The sequence below is a fragment of the Camelina sativa genome, chromosome 18 (assembly GCF_030686135.1).
Source record: "Camelina sativa cultivar CO46 ecotype springtype chromosome 18, ASM3068613v1".
NCBI classification, from domain to species: domain Eukaryota; kingdom Viridiplantae; phylum Streptophyta; class Magnoliopsida; order Brassicales; family Brassicaceae; genus Camelina; species Camelina sativa.
In genome coordinates, this window is record NC_141897.1 from 22,107,888 (window position 1) to 22,124,317 (window position 16,430).

A 16,430-nucleotide genomic window follows, 5' to 3' on the forward strand; every position below is an offset into this window, starting at 1 on the left:
TATAATATAGCAAACAATCTGGCCAAAAAAAAAATGCAAACAATTGAGAAAGTGGATTATACACGGTGACAAAGTTAAATTATCGTCTTTTATAGAGTTGATGTCCAGATTAGGAAAAATATCTAGGTCACAGTATTGAAATACATACAGTAAATCATACTAAATTTTTGAACCTTTTACAATTGTTATCTTCTAGACACGCACAAAAAAAAAACTTAGATAACCCAAAAACACAATCATAAAAACAAATCTAAGGTTGATCAGGCGAAAGATCGACGACAACGACTTTAATATTTTCCTTTTTCATAAGTAACTATCAAGTTTTGGGTTTGGGCCCATCATCACAGTCACAGAACAGCGTCTCAAAAAAAAAGTCATATTAATCCGTGGAGAGAGAGATTCCGCTAATGTTACAGACCGTCATATAACTCTCAAGTCTCAACACCGCCTTAAAACTCATCAAAATCTGACAGGCCACGTGTAAATAAGCAATAAGGTCACGTACACTATCCTGTCAAGTTAACATTTTCCAACATTACTGTACATACTTCCTAATAAAAACCATTTTCATCACAGTCAGTCTTCTCCATTTCTTTCTGATTTCTCTTCTCTTCTCTTCTTCATGAATTAATTTAAAAATCCGTACCTGATAAAAAAAAAAAGAGAGATGGAGAAATTCTCGTATCCAGATTCAACCGACTCGTCACCAAGATCTCGCGAGATCGAATTCGATAACCCACCGCCATGGGATGATCAGAACCCGAACCAGAACCAGCAGCAACAGAGCTACAAGGTGAGGTTTATGTGCAGCTATGGCGGCAAGATTCAGCCCCGTCCTCACGATAACCAACTCACTTATGTTAACGGTGAAACTAAGATCCTCTCCGTTGATCGCGGGATTAGATTCCCTGTTTTAGCTTCCAAGCTCTCCGCCGTTTGCGGCGGCGGAGGCGGTGATGATGTTACGTTTAAGTATCAGCTTCCAGGAGAAGACTTAGACGCTTTGATCTCCGTTACTAACGATGATGATCTGGAGCATATGATGCACGAGTACGATCGCTTGCTTCGTATGTCTTCTAAGCCAGCGAGGATGCGTTTGTTTCTCTTCCCTTCTGCTTCTTCCGCTTCCGGTAGATTTGGTTCTCAAGGCTCCACTCAGTCGGATCGAGATCGCTTCGTCGAGGCCTTGAACTCTGTTCCTAGGCTCTCTGATTCGGAGAAATCAGTATCAGCTCCTCCTCCCAATAATGCGGATTTTTTGTTCGGATCGGATAAAGTCGTAGCTCCGCCTCCGCCGCAAACACCGCCTGAGACGAAATTACCGCTTCCGGATCCTCCGTTATTCAACGATCCGCGTGTGATTCAACCGGATCACGGCGTAAACCCGATGGAGATTCAAAGGCAAATGCAGGAATTTCAGAAGATGCATATTAGGGATCAAGAACAACAACAGGAAGCTGTATACAGGAGGAAGAGTAACGAAGACGGTTTAACGGAAGCCACCGGAGGATACTTCTCTCCGCCGTACGCTCAAAATCCGGCGCCGCCACCGCCGCAGCCGACGATTCCTCAAACGAATCCGCAAGCTCTTCCTCCGATGACGAACTTCTGGCAAGGAAACCACAATCCAGGAGGAGTGTTTACGACGACAACACCGGGATTAGGATTACCAGAGCAACCAGTATACATGATTCCAACTCCGACTCCATCTCCGGTATACCACGCGCCACCGCCACAGCAACCGCAAGGCATCATGAGACCAGTAAACCAAGGCGGGTATTATCCTCCGGTACAGAGAATGGCTTCAGATACATACAGAGAACAACACCAAACACCATACAACGTGGCTCAGCTACCAACAGGGACAATAGCACAACAACAACAACAACCTCCTCCGCCTTTTACTTCTGATGGTGCTCCTCCTCCACCGCAATACGCAGCCGTTCCACCGTCACGACAAGTCGTAGGATTACCACCAGATACGTCAGCTTATACTCAGGTGACGTACACCGGAGGAATGGGGAAACAAGTTTACTACACAGAGGCACCACCACCATCGGCACAGTACCATGGGATTGGCTTACCTGTGAATGGAATGGGAGAGGTGAGAAGTGGACCGGACGGGAAGCTTATTGCTATGAACATGGCAACTAAAGTTTCATCTCAGAGTTCAGATTCGGCAGTTTGATTAATGAAAGGTATCATCGTTGGAAATCAGATTATTGTTCATCCGTTACAAATTTCCATCGTCATTATCATATATATTATATAGTGTAATTGAGATCACTTTGATATGTGCATGTCTGATAAATAATGTTTTGTTTATATAATCTTAAGATGTTCTTTGAGTTCTGCAACTTCCATTAACTTTTTTGTTGTTGCTCTGAAGTGTGTTTTGCTAAATCATGTCTCTTGTGCATTGGCTTGCGTTTATATGACAACCTTTTTATGCCTTTCTTACCTTTCCCCTTTTGGCCTTTTGTCGATGACATTGGATTATTTATCATATTAAAAACAAAAAACAAAAAGATATTTTCTATTTCTTTTCTTTTCTATTATATTAGTGGTATGTATATATTTTGGGTTATTACACATGAAGAGATTGATTGATGAGAAATGAATTATCATTTATGTTGTGGAAGTATATAAACATTTCAAACTCAATAGTTGGCTTCTTTATAATATACACTCTGTGTGACCGGATTTTTACTAGAAGATCTCAGCGACCATCTACGAGTTTTCTACAAATATATACTACTTAATGAGATTAAATAGAAATGGGTCCAAGAAAGTAAACTATCAAACTCAGGGACAGGTGTTGTGGGAAAGAATATTATTTAGGCTGTGCTGAGTTTTTGAACCCTTTTTTTTAAGAATCCTTACAAAAGAAAAGTCATAGCTTTTGTCACGTACGCACTTATCGCCATGTCATGAACTTGTTTGTTGCATCCTTCCCGAATCAATAAACGACACCCAGTAATCAGTATGTATCACCATCATGATCATTGAATCGAAACAGAAAACCCCCCGATTAAATTATAGTATGATATTGATATCCAAAACAGATGTCTCGTATGCACTAGTCTATGTCACTGTAAAGTCTTCACTTTATCATTTTTTGTTTTTTTTTTATCGTCTAATAATAATCCACATTACTCTGTCAACGCATGAATTCCTGAATTTGGTTTCATCCTAGAACCCTAACTGTGTAAATTATATTATCACATTCGCAAACAACAATCAAACACCAATTAGATGTAAGTTATAACTTACATATCCGATTTTATATCTTTCCACCTCATATATAACCAGAAGAAACCCGTTAACATATGTACATGTTCGAGAGATATCTATGCTTCTGTAGATTGTTGTTCCCTTCATACAAAATTTTAATAAATCCACCCCAATATAAGTATTTATAACAAAGAATGTCTAACAAAAGCAAATATATCTTATCTGGTGAAGAAAACATATGAAATCCATAGTTTTTAACATACTATTCTGAATCTGTAAATATAACCAACACAACAACTTGAAAACAAAATTGATGAAATTATCATATAACAAATCATCTCTTTAGGACAAAGTGACAATGTAAAATCTTTCGGTGACTGACAGATGTAGAGCTCAAAACTTGTGATTCAGATCCTTCAAGTTTTCTTCATAGAAAGATAAGAAAAATAAAAACGAGAAGACTAAGAAGAGGGGTTTCACCAGTAATTGTGATTCTTGGATTAGCTTGCGTTAATGCTCCGTATTCTTGAAATTCAAAAACAGATCACCAACAGCAGTTTCACAAGCTGTTTGACCATCTGGTCCCAAAGCCTTGAGGAGAGAGTTGGTGAGTTTCAACGAAGACACCATTTGAAAGATCCTGGCACAGAATTTACGCACCTGACCTCGTCTTGCTTTGTTCTCGGGCATATTTGCAACTAGTTCTTTAATCAAATGACTCAGTTTCTTCAGATGGGTCTTCATTGTTTTTTTCGAATCTTCTAGGGCGGTTTCGTTTATAGGAACCAACGATCTCAGAGTTTCAGAGATCAACTCAAGAGCTTCCACTCTACGGAACTCAAACTTTGCATTCCCACTTTTCTCCAGCAGGAAACCAAACAGTTTGTGTCCAACCCATGGTCTCCTTCTTAACACTTCCTCAAGAAACTCTATCTTCATTTGAGACTTCCTCGTATCAAAGTACCCGGCAACGACACTCCGAAACAAATCCAAGATCTTCTCCAACTTAGTTTCTGAGAATTTCCTCGAGTCAATTATCTTCATAACCCAGTAAGTTGAGTTCTGGCCAAGGTTAGTGATCATCTTGTGTCGGTTCCACGCAGCTGACTGCTTCTTCTTGGAAGGATCAGCTACTGACTTACTCTTGAATGGTTTCACAGCCAGTTTAAGATTCTTCTCCAACAAAGAAGCAAGTACAGAAAATTCCATAGATTCATCCTTGGGATACTCTTTAGCCTTGAAGATCTTCTTCTGGATGATACCCCATATACGTTGTAAAAGCTGCAGACTACTTTCTGCAGTGCTTGGGTTCACAAGTGCCTGAGCTAAGTTTAGGTACACTGTCATAACTTGTGGATTATCTGTTAAAAAACATCACCAAAACCACAGAGTACAGAATTTAGGAGAGACTACTATAGTGAATTTCATCATGCCAAATCATTTGTTTTATGATGCACGTACCTGGGTTTTCATGGAGATAGATTTCAAGAAGAGAGAGGACACGGAGTTTAAACAAAACAAGCTGGGATTGAGCAGTTTCGCCGCCAGCTTGATTCCTCTTCTCCTTGAATATCTGGGCAAGGTAAGTGTCCATGCGGAACATTGCATCATCATCCATTCCATCATCATCATCCGAATCATCGGAATTATCAGGACCTTCTCTGTCAACTGCCATAGGGACAACGCCGGTTACTGTTTCAGAATCATCAGTCTGCTCGTCACTCTCACCAGTCTCACCCATTTCCTCGTTTTCTTCTTCTTCATCTTCAATAGCAAGACAATCTTCATCGTCATCAAGATCCTCAGAGTCTTGGTCCTGATGTCTAGCCGGTTTTAGATCTTTCTTGATCACCCGCAACATTCTCAGCACTCCATCCGTGGTGACATCTTGACAAAAGTACTTGAAAAACTACAAGATACATAAAGTTGAGATTGAGCCTATCGGAAACAATAGAACCAAAGGATCAAACTGAATCTCATTTTAGCCCCCAAGGATCCGTCTCTTCAGGTTGAGTAAAAAAAAAGAATTTGTTTACTTTGGCTAGCTTATTACCTGCTCAATGGAAGATCGCATTGGAGCTGAAGAATGTGGCAAGAGAGAAAGTAATGTGTCCAAGAGGACATCCATGACTGCTGGTTCATCTTCATCGTCTGCCTCACCTTCCCCATCACTTTTCGGAAGATCAAGTGAACTGAAAGCTTTGTCACAGCATACTGAAAGTTCACTTGCAGCTACTGAAAACTCTCCCGGATGGAGTAGTATTTGAAGCAACAGCTGAACGACCAAGTGCCTCAATGCATGAAATTTATTTGCATCAGCAGATGATCCACAATCTTTTTCCTGCCACATAATAAGATTTCACAACTTAAAACTCAGAAGCACATCAACGTTATTTTGGTAAGATTTCAACTTACAGTAGCAAAACGAGTAAGAAACTTACCTCCTTTGAAAGTTTACTTTCTGTCTCCTGTAATTTTTTGAATGCCTTTTCATCTGCTTCATTCAAGGAACGGAAGAGGGAAACTGAGGGAATATTCTGCAACGTGCTAAGGAATTTCATAAAGTACGAAACAGGATCATCGAGCAGCTCCAGGCCATTTCCTTTAGATGGTGGATTCTCGATCTTTTGAGAATTTGACAGCAATAGCTGAAGCTGTTCGATGCACATTTTGCAAAGAGCAGCGGGAGTAGCTGTCTTTGGCCACTTAAATTTCTCCTGCAACTCAAATGATGTAACTTCAGTGCCCAGAGAAGCCAGAAATAGACCTTGTACAGCGAGAAATTTCAGGATCTGCTTTTGAACTCGCAATTTCGCCTCGGGGGACAACTTAGAATGTTTTAAGATGCCAGGGAGAGATTCAATGACCCAGCTTTTCAGCACATCCGAGTTTCCATTTGTTCCAACTGAATCCTTCTCCTCGTTTGAACCTATCTCAGAATTATCATCCGTTGTTTGACTCTGATCTGAATTCAAAGAGCAAGGCTCTAGGGACCATTTCATATTTGAAGGTTCCTCAGGAACATGCTGTTCATCCACAAACAAATTTATCAAGTTCTGGATAAAAAGTGTACAACCATCTTCAGTTTCAAACTCTGCAGCTAGACCTTTAACAGTCTTTGTACGCGTAATAGTATCAAATTTTCCTTCACTGTGTTTCTGAAGAGCCATTATAACAGCCACCCTCTTGGTATCGTCTTTTACCCAATCCATTAACTGCACAAGAAAATTGGTTGCAACCTTATGCAACCAAGATTCCTTTGTGGAGAGTATATCCATGAGGCACTGAACAAATTTGAACGATAATACATGTTGGACAAAACTTGCAGGAAGCTTTGGAAGAAGACGAAGCAGGATATCAAACGCCAAATGCTTGCGATCATGAGATGAAGAAATTAGGACTCCATCCACAAAAAGTTCGTAAAAATTCCTGATGCTGTTTGTGGCTTCTTCTTCAACGGGACTGGACTTGCGGTTGCGTTTTTGCTTTTTAGAGGAACTTGAAACAGATGTGACATCTTCGCTTTGAACAACGGCTTCCGGTAAAAGCATATCGCATATCACAGACCATAAGCTATGAACACGAGGCTGGCAGAAAGTAGATTCCTGTAAAGTTCACAAAAATATCCCTTAATAGTGGAAATTTTTTTTTTTTTGATATTAGGATGTTACAAACTCATGAAAATCTCAAGACAGGATCTTAAAATGTTCAACCATTCTACATAGCAAAAAGATTGGCATGTGCTGTACCTTCAAGCAATTACCAATGACAGAGAGATGATCAGCAGAAAAAAACTTCGCAGAACTGAAAGGAACTGGCAGTAGCTTGCTAAATACAGGATGATCAACTGAAATCTTTTCACGGAGTTTAAGCGCTAAGAGCAAAGCATCCGGGTTTCCCACCTCGGTGGCTTGTTCAAACCATTTATGAAGCTCTGGAGCTTCCATAACATGAGTCACGACAGGTTCAATAGGAAACTGCACAATAAAAAACACAATAAAAAAACTTCACAAAATGGAATAAAATTGCAATAAAACTTTGCACGCACAGAAGAATGAACCTATTTATATACCTTATCAACAAGGTCTAGAAGAACATGAACAGCTGGTTCCTGCAAGTAACGCTTTTTTGCAGCAAGACCAATAAGAGCGTTGGTAAATTCTTTAAGAATCTGAGAATCGTTATCAGATTGCCAATCTTCAATCAGTCTTCCAGAACGTGCAAGTGCACCATAAGCAAACAATCGACCTAATAAGCATTCCTTTATATCCTGTGTCAATTGCAATTCAAAAGCATGTGAGTCTCTCTCTCTCTCTCTAACAAAATCACATAAAACGAAGCACATAAAAACTCATACTTACTTGTCCCTTCATGGATGAAGATATAGACAAAGACTCAACAATGAGGTTCAGCAAAGATTCCAAATTAATGCTAGAAATAACGCTAATAGGTAATGTCAACCCCAAGGCAAATCCTTGTCTTGCGCACTGTTAACGAAACACATTAGCAAAAGCAAAACAAAAAGAGTCAGTGAGTAAATTGCTAGAGAAAGAAGAGATACCTCTCTTGAAGAAGAGACACCACGGATAAGCCTCCGTAGAGCATATCTGAGATGAGGAGCACAGTTATCCAAACCATCGTTTTTCTCAGCTTCAAGCATCAATTCACCATCAGAAGATTCTTTATCAGGTAACATCTCGTATTGCTTCTGAATCTCTTGCAACTTCAGTACCAACGACTCAGCAGCCGCTTCTCTCACAGAAGCATCAGAAGAAGCCAAATCTGTAAAATAGTTAAGAGGCAACGAGGAAGAAGCGGCGGCGGCGGCGGCGGGAAGAGACTCGTCATCGGCTTCGGCTTCGGGTTCATCAGAGTTCGAATTAACAGCCACGGGTTTAGGATTAGGCCGCGGAGCTAGTAGTACACCATCGTTTTTCTCAAGAGCAGCAGCTAGTTTCCTCTCTTTATCAGAAGCTCTTCTCTTCTTCTTCTTCTCCATATCCTTACCGGAGCTCGCAACACCGGGAGCAGTATCAGCCTCCGCCGCCGCCGCCGCCGCCGTGTCAGAATCAGTATTCATCTTATCGGTCTTCTTGGGTTTTTTGGTCTTGACAATGGAGGAATCGGCTAGATTGTTGTTCTCCAAGACCTCCGTGGAGTCGTCGCTGCTTCGCTTCTTACTGCCCATTGGAAAAAAAAGCTTCGATTTTTGAGGTTTGGGGAATTGGGGGAAGAAGAGAAAACCCTAGTCGACAAGTGAAGCCTTTCGTTTTTAACTAACGACCGTCCCTTGTCAACTAAAAGGGTTTTAGGGTTTAGAAGTTAAAATCAAAATAAAATAAATTATATTTTATAACCACGGAAAATGGTTTCATTTGTTCCAATAATTTGTAAATTTTTTTTTTTTTTGTAAGAGAAGAAAATAATTTTTTTTAGTTAAAGAGAGGTAAAAATCCTTACGGAACCGAATGAAACAGACAGACGAGATCAAAAGATACCAGACATTATCTTTTTTATATGGATTATTTATTTCGTAGTTCTTAATTAAATACACTAGCAAAATATTTACTGCTAATATAGAAGAAAATATTATTAAAGCCCAAGTACCCAACATCATTTGGAAAATTAAAGTCCACGATTAAAAAAAAATCACTAAAAGGTAGTATGAGCCCTAAGCCTTATAGCCCAGGTCCATGACAGGAGTTCATTTAAAGCCCATATTTAGTTTTTTACTTACCGGGCACCTCGCTTGAACCAAAACCACTAGGATTGAACTGTTCTAAAGATTTTGGATGCAGCATGCATGGCCACATGAGTCACATAAAAAACGAGTACTTTGATTGGATGCTGAACCATAACTAATGCAGTAACGGAGGGCATATGCCCAAAAAACATTAATATTCAAATCTTATAATCAAACTTTTATTCTATTAACAAATTCTAAGTTTCTAACTTTCAAATATTTGACAGAAAACTAAAATTAATATATTATTTTTGATGAACGTTTGAATGATAATAATATTCATGGATCATTCGATATATCAGATTGAAGAATTTTTGTTTGTAGAATTTTCCACACGAACTCATTAAAACTTGATTGTGGCTTTGATCGGTGACAAAAACAAAGCTTTACTATTTGTACAGTTTTGATTTTTTACCAATCACAAAAATTTTACCAAAAACTTTATTAAAAGCTTTACTCTCAGATTTTTTTTGTACAATTTTATGTACAACTTTTTCTTACAGTTTTGCATTATTCCGTAAAAACTTACAGCTTTAGCTTACAGTTTTGGTTATGTTGCCAATCAGACCATATGTAGTACCTAGCGAGATGGCGGTATATACAAAGTCAAATCCAAATGTGCATCCGTGGAAAAAAATTCCATAGTTTATTGCCGTATTCTAAGATTCAATTCGAAGACTATCATCTATCAACATCAAAAAGGTTCTCTTCAACTCTTATTTCTTATATCTTTTATTTTATAATATTACAAAAATCATTTAATTTTACGTCATAGTATGAAAGCAGAATTTTGTAGTTTTCTCTTCTTCTTGTTTGCCACTAGTTTAGTACTACTAATCACAAAAAAAAATTAACAAAAAAGTCTAATTGGTTCACATCGTATCATATAACGAGACGACAAAAAAAAAAAAAAAAAATCGTATCATATAACGATGTACATACACTTCATATAGTTGACTCATTAAAGAATAAAGATCCAAACAATAATTCAATTAAAATATGATAAAAAAACTTATCTTTATTTTCCAAAAAAAAAAACAATATTGTCTATTATAAAAAGAGAGAGATATGGTTCTCTTGTCAGTCTCACACATAAAGATTTCTCGTCTTACCACAGCTCTCTCTCTCTCTCTTAACTCAAACACAGTGCCTCTTCACCGGAATGGTCATCGCCGACGAATTCTCCGATGAAGACACATCCCCAATTGAAGAAGTCCGTCTAACGGTAACAAACACAGACGACCCGACACTACCGGTTTGGACGTTCAGGATGTGGTTCTTGGGTCTAATCTCATGTTCCCTCCTCTCGTTCCTCAACCAGTTCTTCTCGTACCGAACCGAACCGCTAGTAATCACTCAAATCACGGTTCAGGTCGCTACACTCCCAATCGGTCACTTCTTGGCCAAAGTGCTTCCCAAAACCCGGTTTGGGTTACCAGGCTGTGGATCCACCCGGTTCTCGTTGAACCCGGGTCCGTTTAACATGAAAGAGCACGTTTTGATATCGATATTTGCGAATGCGGGTAGTGCGTTCGGATCCGGGTCGGCTTATGCCGTTGGTATCATCACAATTATAAAAGCTTTCTATCGCAGGGATATCTCTTTTGTCGCCGGTTGGCTCCTCATCATCACTACCCAGGTTTCACTTTTTAATCATTTAATCAACTTGTTAATTATATACTAGCTAGTATTCTATAGTTAATATTTACTTTACCGAACGTCACCAAGTAACTACAAGATAACAATAAAACGAGCTGATAGATTATGACATTTCAATAAATTTACATGTCTTACTATTGATACTGAAATAAGTAACTTTTTAACTTCTTCAGTATTTATTTATATTTTAAACAGCATGATTTCGCTAGGAAACAAAAAAAAATTGCATGAAATATAGGTAGAGACTTTTTGGTTTAAAAGGGAAATTTGTCGGTTTGGGTTATATCATCAACGATGCCCCATTCTTGATTGTTTATTTCATTATTTAAATGTTATCGATGTGTAATTGATGTGAAGTGTTACACAAATATGGTAGGTGTTGGGATATGGATGGGCCGGTTTGCTTAGGAAATATGTGGTCGAACCAGCTCACATGTGGTGGCCTAGCACTCTGGTTCAAGTCTCATTGTTTCGGTGAGTTTTCTACGTACTCTTTAAATTTGATGAGGTTACTAATTATTCCATTTAAACTGATAAAGCTACATAATATGCGGGAGAAAGCAACTCAATTACGATTACTTTTATTAATTTTAGTCTTAAGCCCAAAGTAAAAACATTTTTGTTCTTTGCATCACGTACAGCGTGTCGAATAGTATAAATACAAGCCTATCCATATCTCTTTTCCCCAAAAACATTCTAAAGATTTCTTTGAAAATATTTATAGCAAGATTTAGCTATTCGAGTTCGGAGCATTCGAGTTTTGACTCCATTCGCAGGAGCGCTCCCATTGACTTTCCTATATTATTTTCCAATTTTCGAACTATTTTCTTTTGTAAATTTAAACTTCTCTCATCGATTTGGTTAGGATTGATGCATAACGTACATGCATATAGCATATATGATGGTGTTCAGAAATAAAAAGAGTGGTTTATTTCATAATAGGTCAATATAGAAAATAAATTGCTCTCTATAATAGAATAACACTAGCCAAAATTATGGTCCACGCTTGTGGGCTATCCTTTGATCGATCATGACCACTTCGTAGTTCTTATCCATTTCTACAAGATTGACCGAAGGCATAACATACACAATAATGAAGTATTCAACATTTTCGTTGAAGATGGATATTGATATCTATCATAACTTTTCCTAATTAAGTGTTCAATATGAATCCACGTGACTACGTGAGTCAAGCTGTAGACATGGCGGGATTTTTGCGGCTACGTGAGTATGAAACATTGAAACTTTACTCCTTCACTCAGTGGTCCACAAGATTAATAAACACTTTCACATTTCATAACCATGACGAAGGAAAAGATGTATATATACGTTAACGGTCAATAAAAATAAATCATGTTTAAGATGAAACACGCTATCGTTTTATAATTAAGTTTTATAATTCTTTTTTTTTTCTTCTCGACAAACTGAGTTTTTGAATTTACAATAACAATAAATGGAGTTAATTGTTTAATCTGTGGTTGTAGTGGAGGTTGCACATGGTGGGTCTATGCGTATGTATAATCAATGGAAAGACTTTGAAAATTTTAGATGTTGACAACAAATTCATACTATCTAATTATACTAGTGATGACTAATTAATTATATGTATACTGTAGATAGTAAAGTGGTTTCCACAAAATTAGGGGAACAGTTTCTAATTCTAATCATAACTTTAAGAAGAAGTAGATAGTGACATTAAAAACGTAGTCAAAGTCCTACTAACGCGTCGTAGACTTTCAAAAGCCAAAACTTCCAACTTATCACAATATGTCAATATATCACCACACAGTATATTTCGTCACTAACTCAAAATATACACGCACGATTGTAGCAATATAGAGTAATAAATCCAATTCTTTTTGGTTAATGAATTTTCTATAAGCATTTGAATTTGATAATAATCCATATTTGCTTATAGATATTACAAGTGAGTTTACTCTCCATAACAGCTATATTATATTTCACATAGCGGCTTGTTTTAAAATAAAATTAAAAATTGCATGGATAGGGCATTGCATGAGAAGGACGACCAAAAGATGACGAGAGCAAAATTCTTTGTCATAGCATTAGTTTGCAGTTTCGGATGGTACATAGTCCCTGGCTATCTCTTCACAACACTCACAAGCATCTCATGGGTTTGTTGGGCATTTCCAAGATCAGTCACTGCTCAACAGATCGGTTCGGGAATGAGAGGTCTCGGTCTTGGAGCCTTCACACTCGACTGGACTGCGGTTGCCTCTTTCTTGTTCAGTCCACTTATCAGCCCCTTCTTCGCCATCGCTAACGTTTTCTTCGGTTATGTTCTCTTGATCTACATCGTGTTGCCTATAGCCTATTGGGGATTTGATTCTTACAATGCTACGAGGTTTCCTATATTTTCGTCCCATCTTTTCACATCAGTTGGCAAAACATACGATATTCCTGCGATCGTGAATGATAAATTTGAGCTCGATTTGGCTAAGTATGAGCAACAAGGAAGGATCAACTTGAGCATGTTCTTTGCTCTTACCTATGGGCTTGGTTTCGCCACCATTGCTTCTACACTCACTCACGTAGCTCTCTTCTATGGCAGGTAAAGTAAGCAACATAAATGTGTTTCGTAACTGCCAAAGTGATATATATGTGATCAATCATTTATTTGTTTTTGATGCATCTACAGAGAAATTATAGAGAGGTTTCGAGTTTCATATAAAGGCAAAGAAGATATACACACGAGGTTAATGAAGAGATATAAAGACATACCTTCATGGTGGTTTTACTCGATGTTGGCAGTTACACTACTTATCTCTCTTGCGTTATGTGTTTTCTTGAACGATGAGGTTCAAATGCCTTGGTGGGGACTTGTGTTCGCAAGCGCGATGGCTTTCATCTTCACCCTCCCGATAAGCATCATAACGGCAACAACTAACCAAGTAAGCAATATTAATTCATGGGTAGCTTATACTGCAAGGAACGGCCCTATTCATTTGTTTATCTGTTTTGTAGACACCGGGGTTGAATATAATAACAGAGTACGCAATGGGACTCATTTACCCGGGACGACCTATCGCAAACGTATGCTTCAAAGTCTACGGATATATGAGTATGGCACAAGCTGTCTCTTTCCTAAATGACTTTAAACTTGGTCATTATATGAAGATCCCACCAAGATCCATGTTCTTGGTCCAATTCATCGGTACAATTCTTGCGGGAACAATCAACATAACGGTCGCATGGTGGCAATTAAACTCTATCAAAAACATATGTCAAGAGGAACTTCTACCTCCCAACAGTCCATGGACATGTCCTGGTGACCGTGTTTTCTTCGATGCATCTGTCATTTGGGGATTGGTCGGACCAAAACGGATCTTCGGTTCTCAGGGAAACTATGCTGCCATGAACTGGTTTTTCCTTGGAGGCGCGTTAGGACCAGTCATAGTGTGGTCATTGCACAAAGCGTTCCCAAAACGTTCTTGGATTCCACTTGTGAATCTCCCTGTTCTTCTAGGAGCAACCGCAATGATGCCACCAGCTACTGCGGTGAACTACAATTCATGGATATTGGTCGGGACAATATTCAACTTGTTTGTGTTCCGGTACCGGAAAAGTTGGTGGCAGAGGTATAACTATGTTCTGTCAGCGGCTATGGACGCCGGTGTAGCTTTCATGGCGGTTTTGTTGTACTTCTCGGTGGGGGTGGAGGAGAAGAGTTTGGATTGGTGGGGAACAAGAGGTGAACACTGTGATCTAGCTAAGTGTCCAACCGCTAGAGGAGTAATTGTTGATGGTTGTCCGGTTAAATAATTTTAGGCTGTCATGGGTGTGTGGCAAGAATGTATGATACAGCGTAACATTAATAAACAAAGTAACTAAAAACTTCAAAACAAACGATATATATAGTCCAACTACAACCGTAGCAAAGAAATTAATTATTCTTACAAGATTTGGTTTCAATATACAAATAGCAACTTCTCCTTCCTACATGGTTCAACTCAAAACAGAGGAAATTAATGACATAAAATACATACATGCAGTGGCCGATCTAGAAAAATATATTGTATGAGGCACAAATGATATATAATAAAAATATTAAAATTATATAATAAAACATATTAAATATAATATATATTTTTGATAATTTGAAAGCATATTTTGCATCTTTAATTAGCCAAAAATTTATAAGTATTTTTCTATTGGTAAAGAAAAATATTTTTTAAAAAAATAAGTAGACAAATGCACAATTACAAACTTACTATTGACTATAAAAAACAATTAAAATTACTTATCTAACCATATCACACAAATTAAACCCTAAAATAACAAATTAATTTAAAAATTATAATAAATTGTAGTGTTACTAATTAACTGGTTTTACCATCAATTTTCAATTAATATATATGTATATCATACATCAAAAAATACTAATTAACTTTTTAAAAAATAAACTGGAAATAGGAAAATTAAATAAAAATAAAAGCATTTAATTTTGTTAAAGAAAGATAATTAAATAGAATAAAGAAGATCCCAAATGCATTGGTAACAAAGACATAGAACAAGTATAAAATTAACCCAAAAAAAAGAGAAAAATAAATAGTACAAAGGGGGAAAAGAGATTTGAACTCACGACCATTTAATGTCACATGGGGGCCTATTTACCAAATGAACTAAAGGATCAACGTGAAATAATGTTAATGGTTAATTTTTAAAAAGTAGTCTGGGGCACGTGCCCCACCCGCCCCTGCATACATGAGATCTAAGTGTAGAAAGAGATGCATCCATATATAATATTTAGATCAGTGTATATAGTTCAGGATTGATTTTCTAACTTCCTCAAGGTTTTGCAGTTTTCATATATAATCAATCATCTCACAGATTACATTGTCATATTATAAAACGGGATTATATTCAACGAAAACAATATGTAGTAAACCTATCTACATAATAACCAATAAACACACATATATAAGATGGTGAAGTAGTGAGATATACAATAACCAATACCAATATACGAGAATAGATTTTCGAGTTCACTTCCTCCAGAAAGCTTGTGCCTTGTCCCTTGACGCCTTGTCACCCTGACGCAATCCATACTCTCTTCTCTCTCTCTCTATCTCTATCTCTCTCTCAATATGACAATGATCCCATAGTTCACTAAAAATGCATGTATGTATATGGTGTTGTGTGTGTATCCTGTATAGTTAAACTACAAATATATGTGCGCATAAGTTATCAATTATGTAGAAGTGATAACCTTCAATTCTTTGTCCTTTTATTAAGTCTACTTACTTTTGTTCGGTTACTTTTTTTTTAAGGATTGATTTTTATAAAGATTGTTTTTTATCTCTTCTCGGAGAGGCAGCTTAGAAAGTGTAAACTGTTATGTTCTTCTACAAAAAAGTTGTGGAGCCGTAAGTTTTTAGATGTAGAATATATAATATATCCTAGGATCAGACTGCAGGGTACTATATTCCAATTCGAGAGTAAGACGACAGCAGTAAAAAAATATTTTGTGAACACAAATTAATGAATTTACCGACAATAGATAAAATGGTAAAAGGAACTTTTGACAAAATAGAGAGAAAATTCGGTGTTTGAGAGAGGATCCAAAGGTTTCGAATGATTTTTATAAAGGAACTCGAAGGTTTCAAACTGGGAAAAGCACACTGGGGTTGGGACTCAGATCATTGGGCAAGGGGATTGACTGAGAGATTTTCATGGTTTTGCTTTTCATTTATTTTTTTATACATATAGTTATATCTCATAATTATATATATATAGCTATATTTCATAGTGCAGTGACAGAAGGTAAGTCTAT

General features: G+C 37.5%; 3 protein-coding genes across 3 annotated transcripts; 2 read left to right on the plus strand and 1 right to left on the minus strand.

The window, feature by feature from the left end:
- The first annotated feature begins 484 nt into the window (after positions 1 to 484).
- On the plus strand, positions 485 to 2,348 carry LOC104762601 (uncharacterized). The gene has a single exon (XM_010485925.3). The coding sequence runs from the start codon at positions 668 to 670 to the stop codon at positions 2,186 to 2,188; it is 1,521 nt and encodes a 506-aa protein (XP_010484227.1). The 5' UTR covers positions 485 to 667; the 3' UTR covers positions 2,189 to 2,348.
- A 1,184-nt stretch (positions 2,349 to 3,532) lies between these two features.
- On the minus strand, positions 3,533 to 8,558 carry LOC104762602 (uncharacterized). Its single transcript, XM_019240427.2, has 8 exons — positions 7,796 to 8,558; positions 7,596 to 7,721; positions 7,307 to 7,504; positions 6,984 to 7,211; positions 5,676 to 6,839; positions 5,288 to 5,575; positions 4,696 to 5,143; positions 3,533 to 4,595 (listed from the first exon to the last, which is right to left on the minus strand). Exons 1-8 carry the CDS (start codon positions 8,420 to 8,422, stop codon positions 3,745 to 3,747), a joined length of 3,930 nt encoding a protein of 1,309 aa, XP_019095972.2. The 5' UTR covers positions 8,423 to 8,558; the 3' UTR covers positions 3,533 to 3,744.
- Positions 8,559 to 9,976: 1,418 nt separating this feature from the next.
- On the plus strand, positions 9,977 to 14,503 carry LOC104762603 (oligopeptide transporter 4). The gene is made up of 5 exons (XM_010485927.3): positions 9,977 to 10,616; positions 11,013 to 11,110; positions 12,645 to 13,208; positions 13,296 to 13,548; positions 13,622 to 14,503. The coding sequence occupies exons 1-5, from the start codon at positions 10,140 to 10,142 to the stop codon at positions 14,417 to 14,419; spliced, it is 2,190 nt and encodes a 729-aa protein (XP_010484229.2). The 5' UTR covers positions 9,977 to 10,139; the 3' UTR covers positions 14,420 to 14,503.
- The last annotated feature ends 1,927 nt before the right edge of the window (positions 14,504 to 16,430 follow it).

Bases quoted from the DNA above. Each gene is read 5' to 3' on its own strand.
- LOC104762601 (XM_010485925.3), top strand. From the start codon at position 668: ATGGAGAAATTCTCGTATCCAGATTCAACCGACTCGTCACCAAGATCT.
- LOC104762602 (XM_019240427.2), bottom strand. From the start codon at position 8,422: ATGGGCAGTAAGAAGCGAAGCAGCGACGACTCCACGGAGGTCTTGGAG. The intron at 6,840-6,983 runs GTACAGCACATG...TGAACTTTACAG, and splicing joins TCATTGGTAATTGCTTGAAG to GAATCTACTTTCTGCCAGCC. The intron at 5,576-5,675 runs GTAAGTTTCTTA...ATTATGTGGCAG, and splicing joins AAAGTAAACTTTCAAAGGAG to GAAAAAGATTGTGGATCATC.
- LOC104762603 (XM_010485927.3), top strand. From the start codon at position 10,140: ATGGTCATCGCCGACGAATTCTCCGATGAAGACACATCCCCAATTGAA. The intron at 11,111-12,644 runs GTGAGTTTTCTA...TTGCATGGATAG, and splicing joins GTTCAAGTCTCATTGTTTCG to GGCATTGCATGAGAAGGACG. The intron at 13,549-13,621 runs GTAAGCAATATT...TCTGTTTTGTAG, and splicing joins TAACGGCAACAACTAACCAA to ACACCGGGGTTGAATATAAT.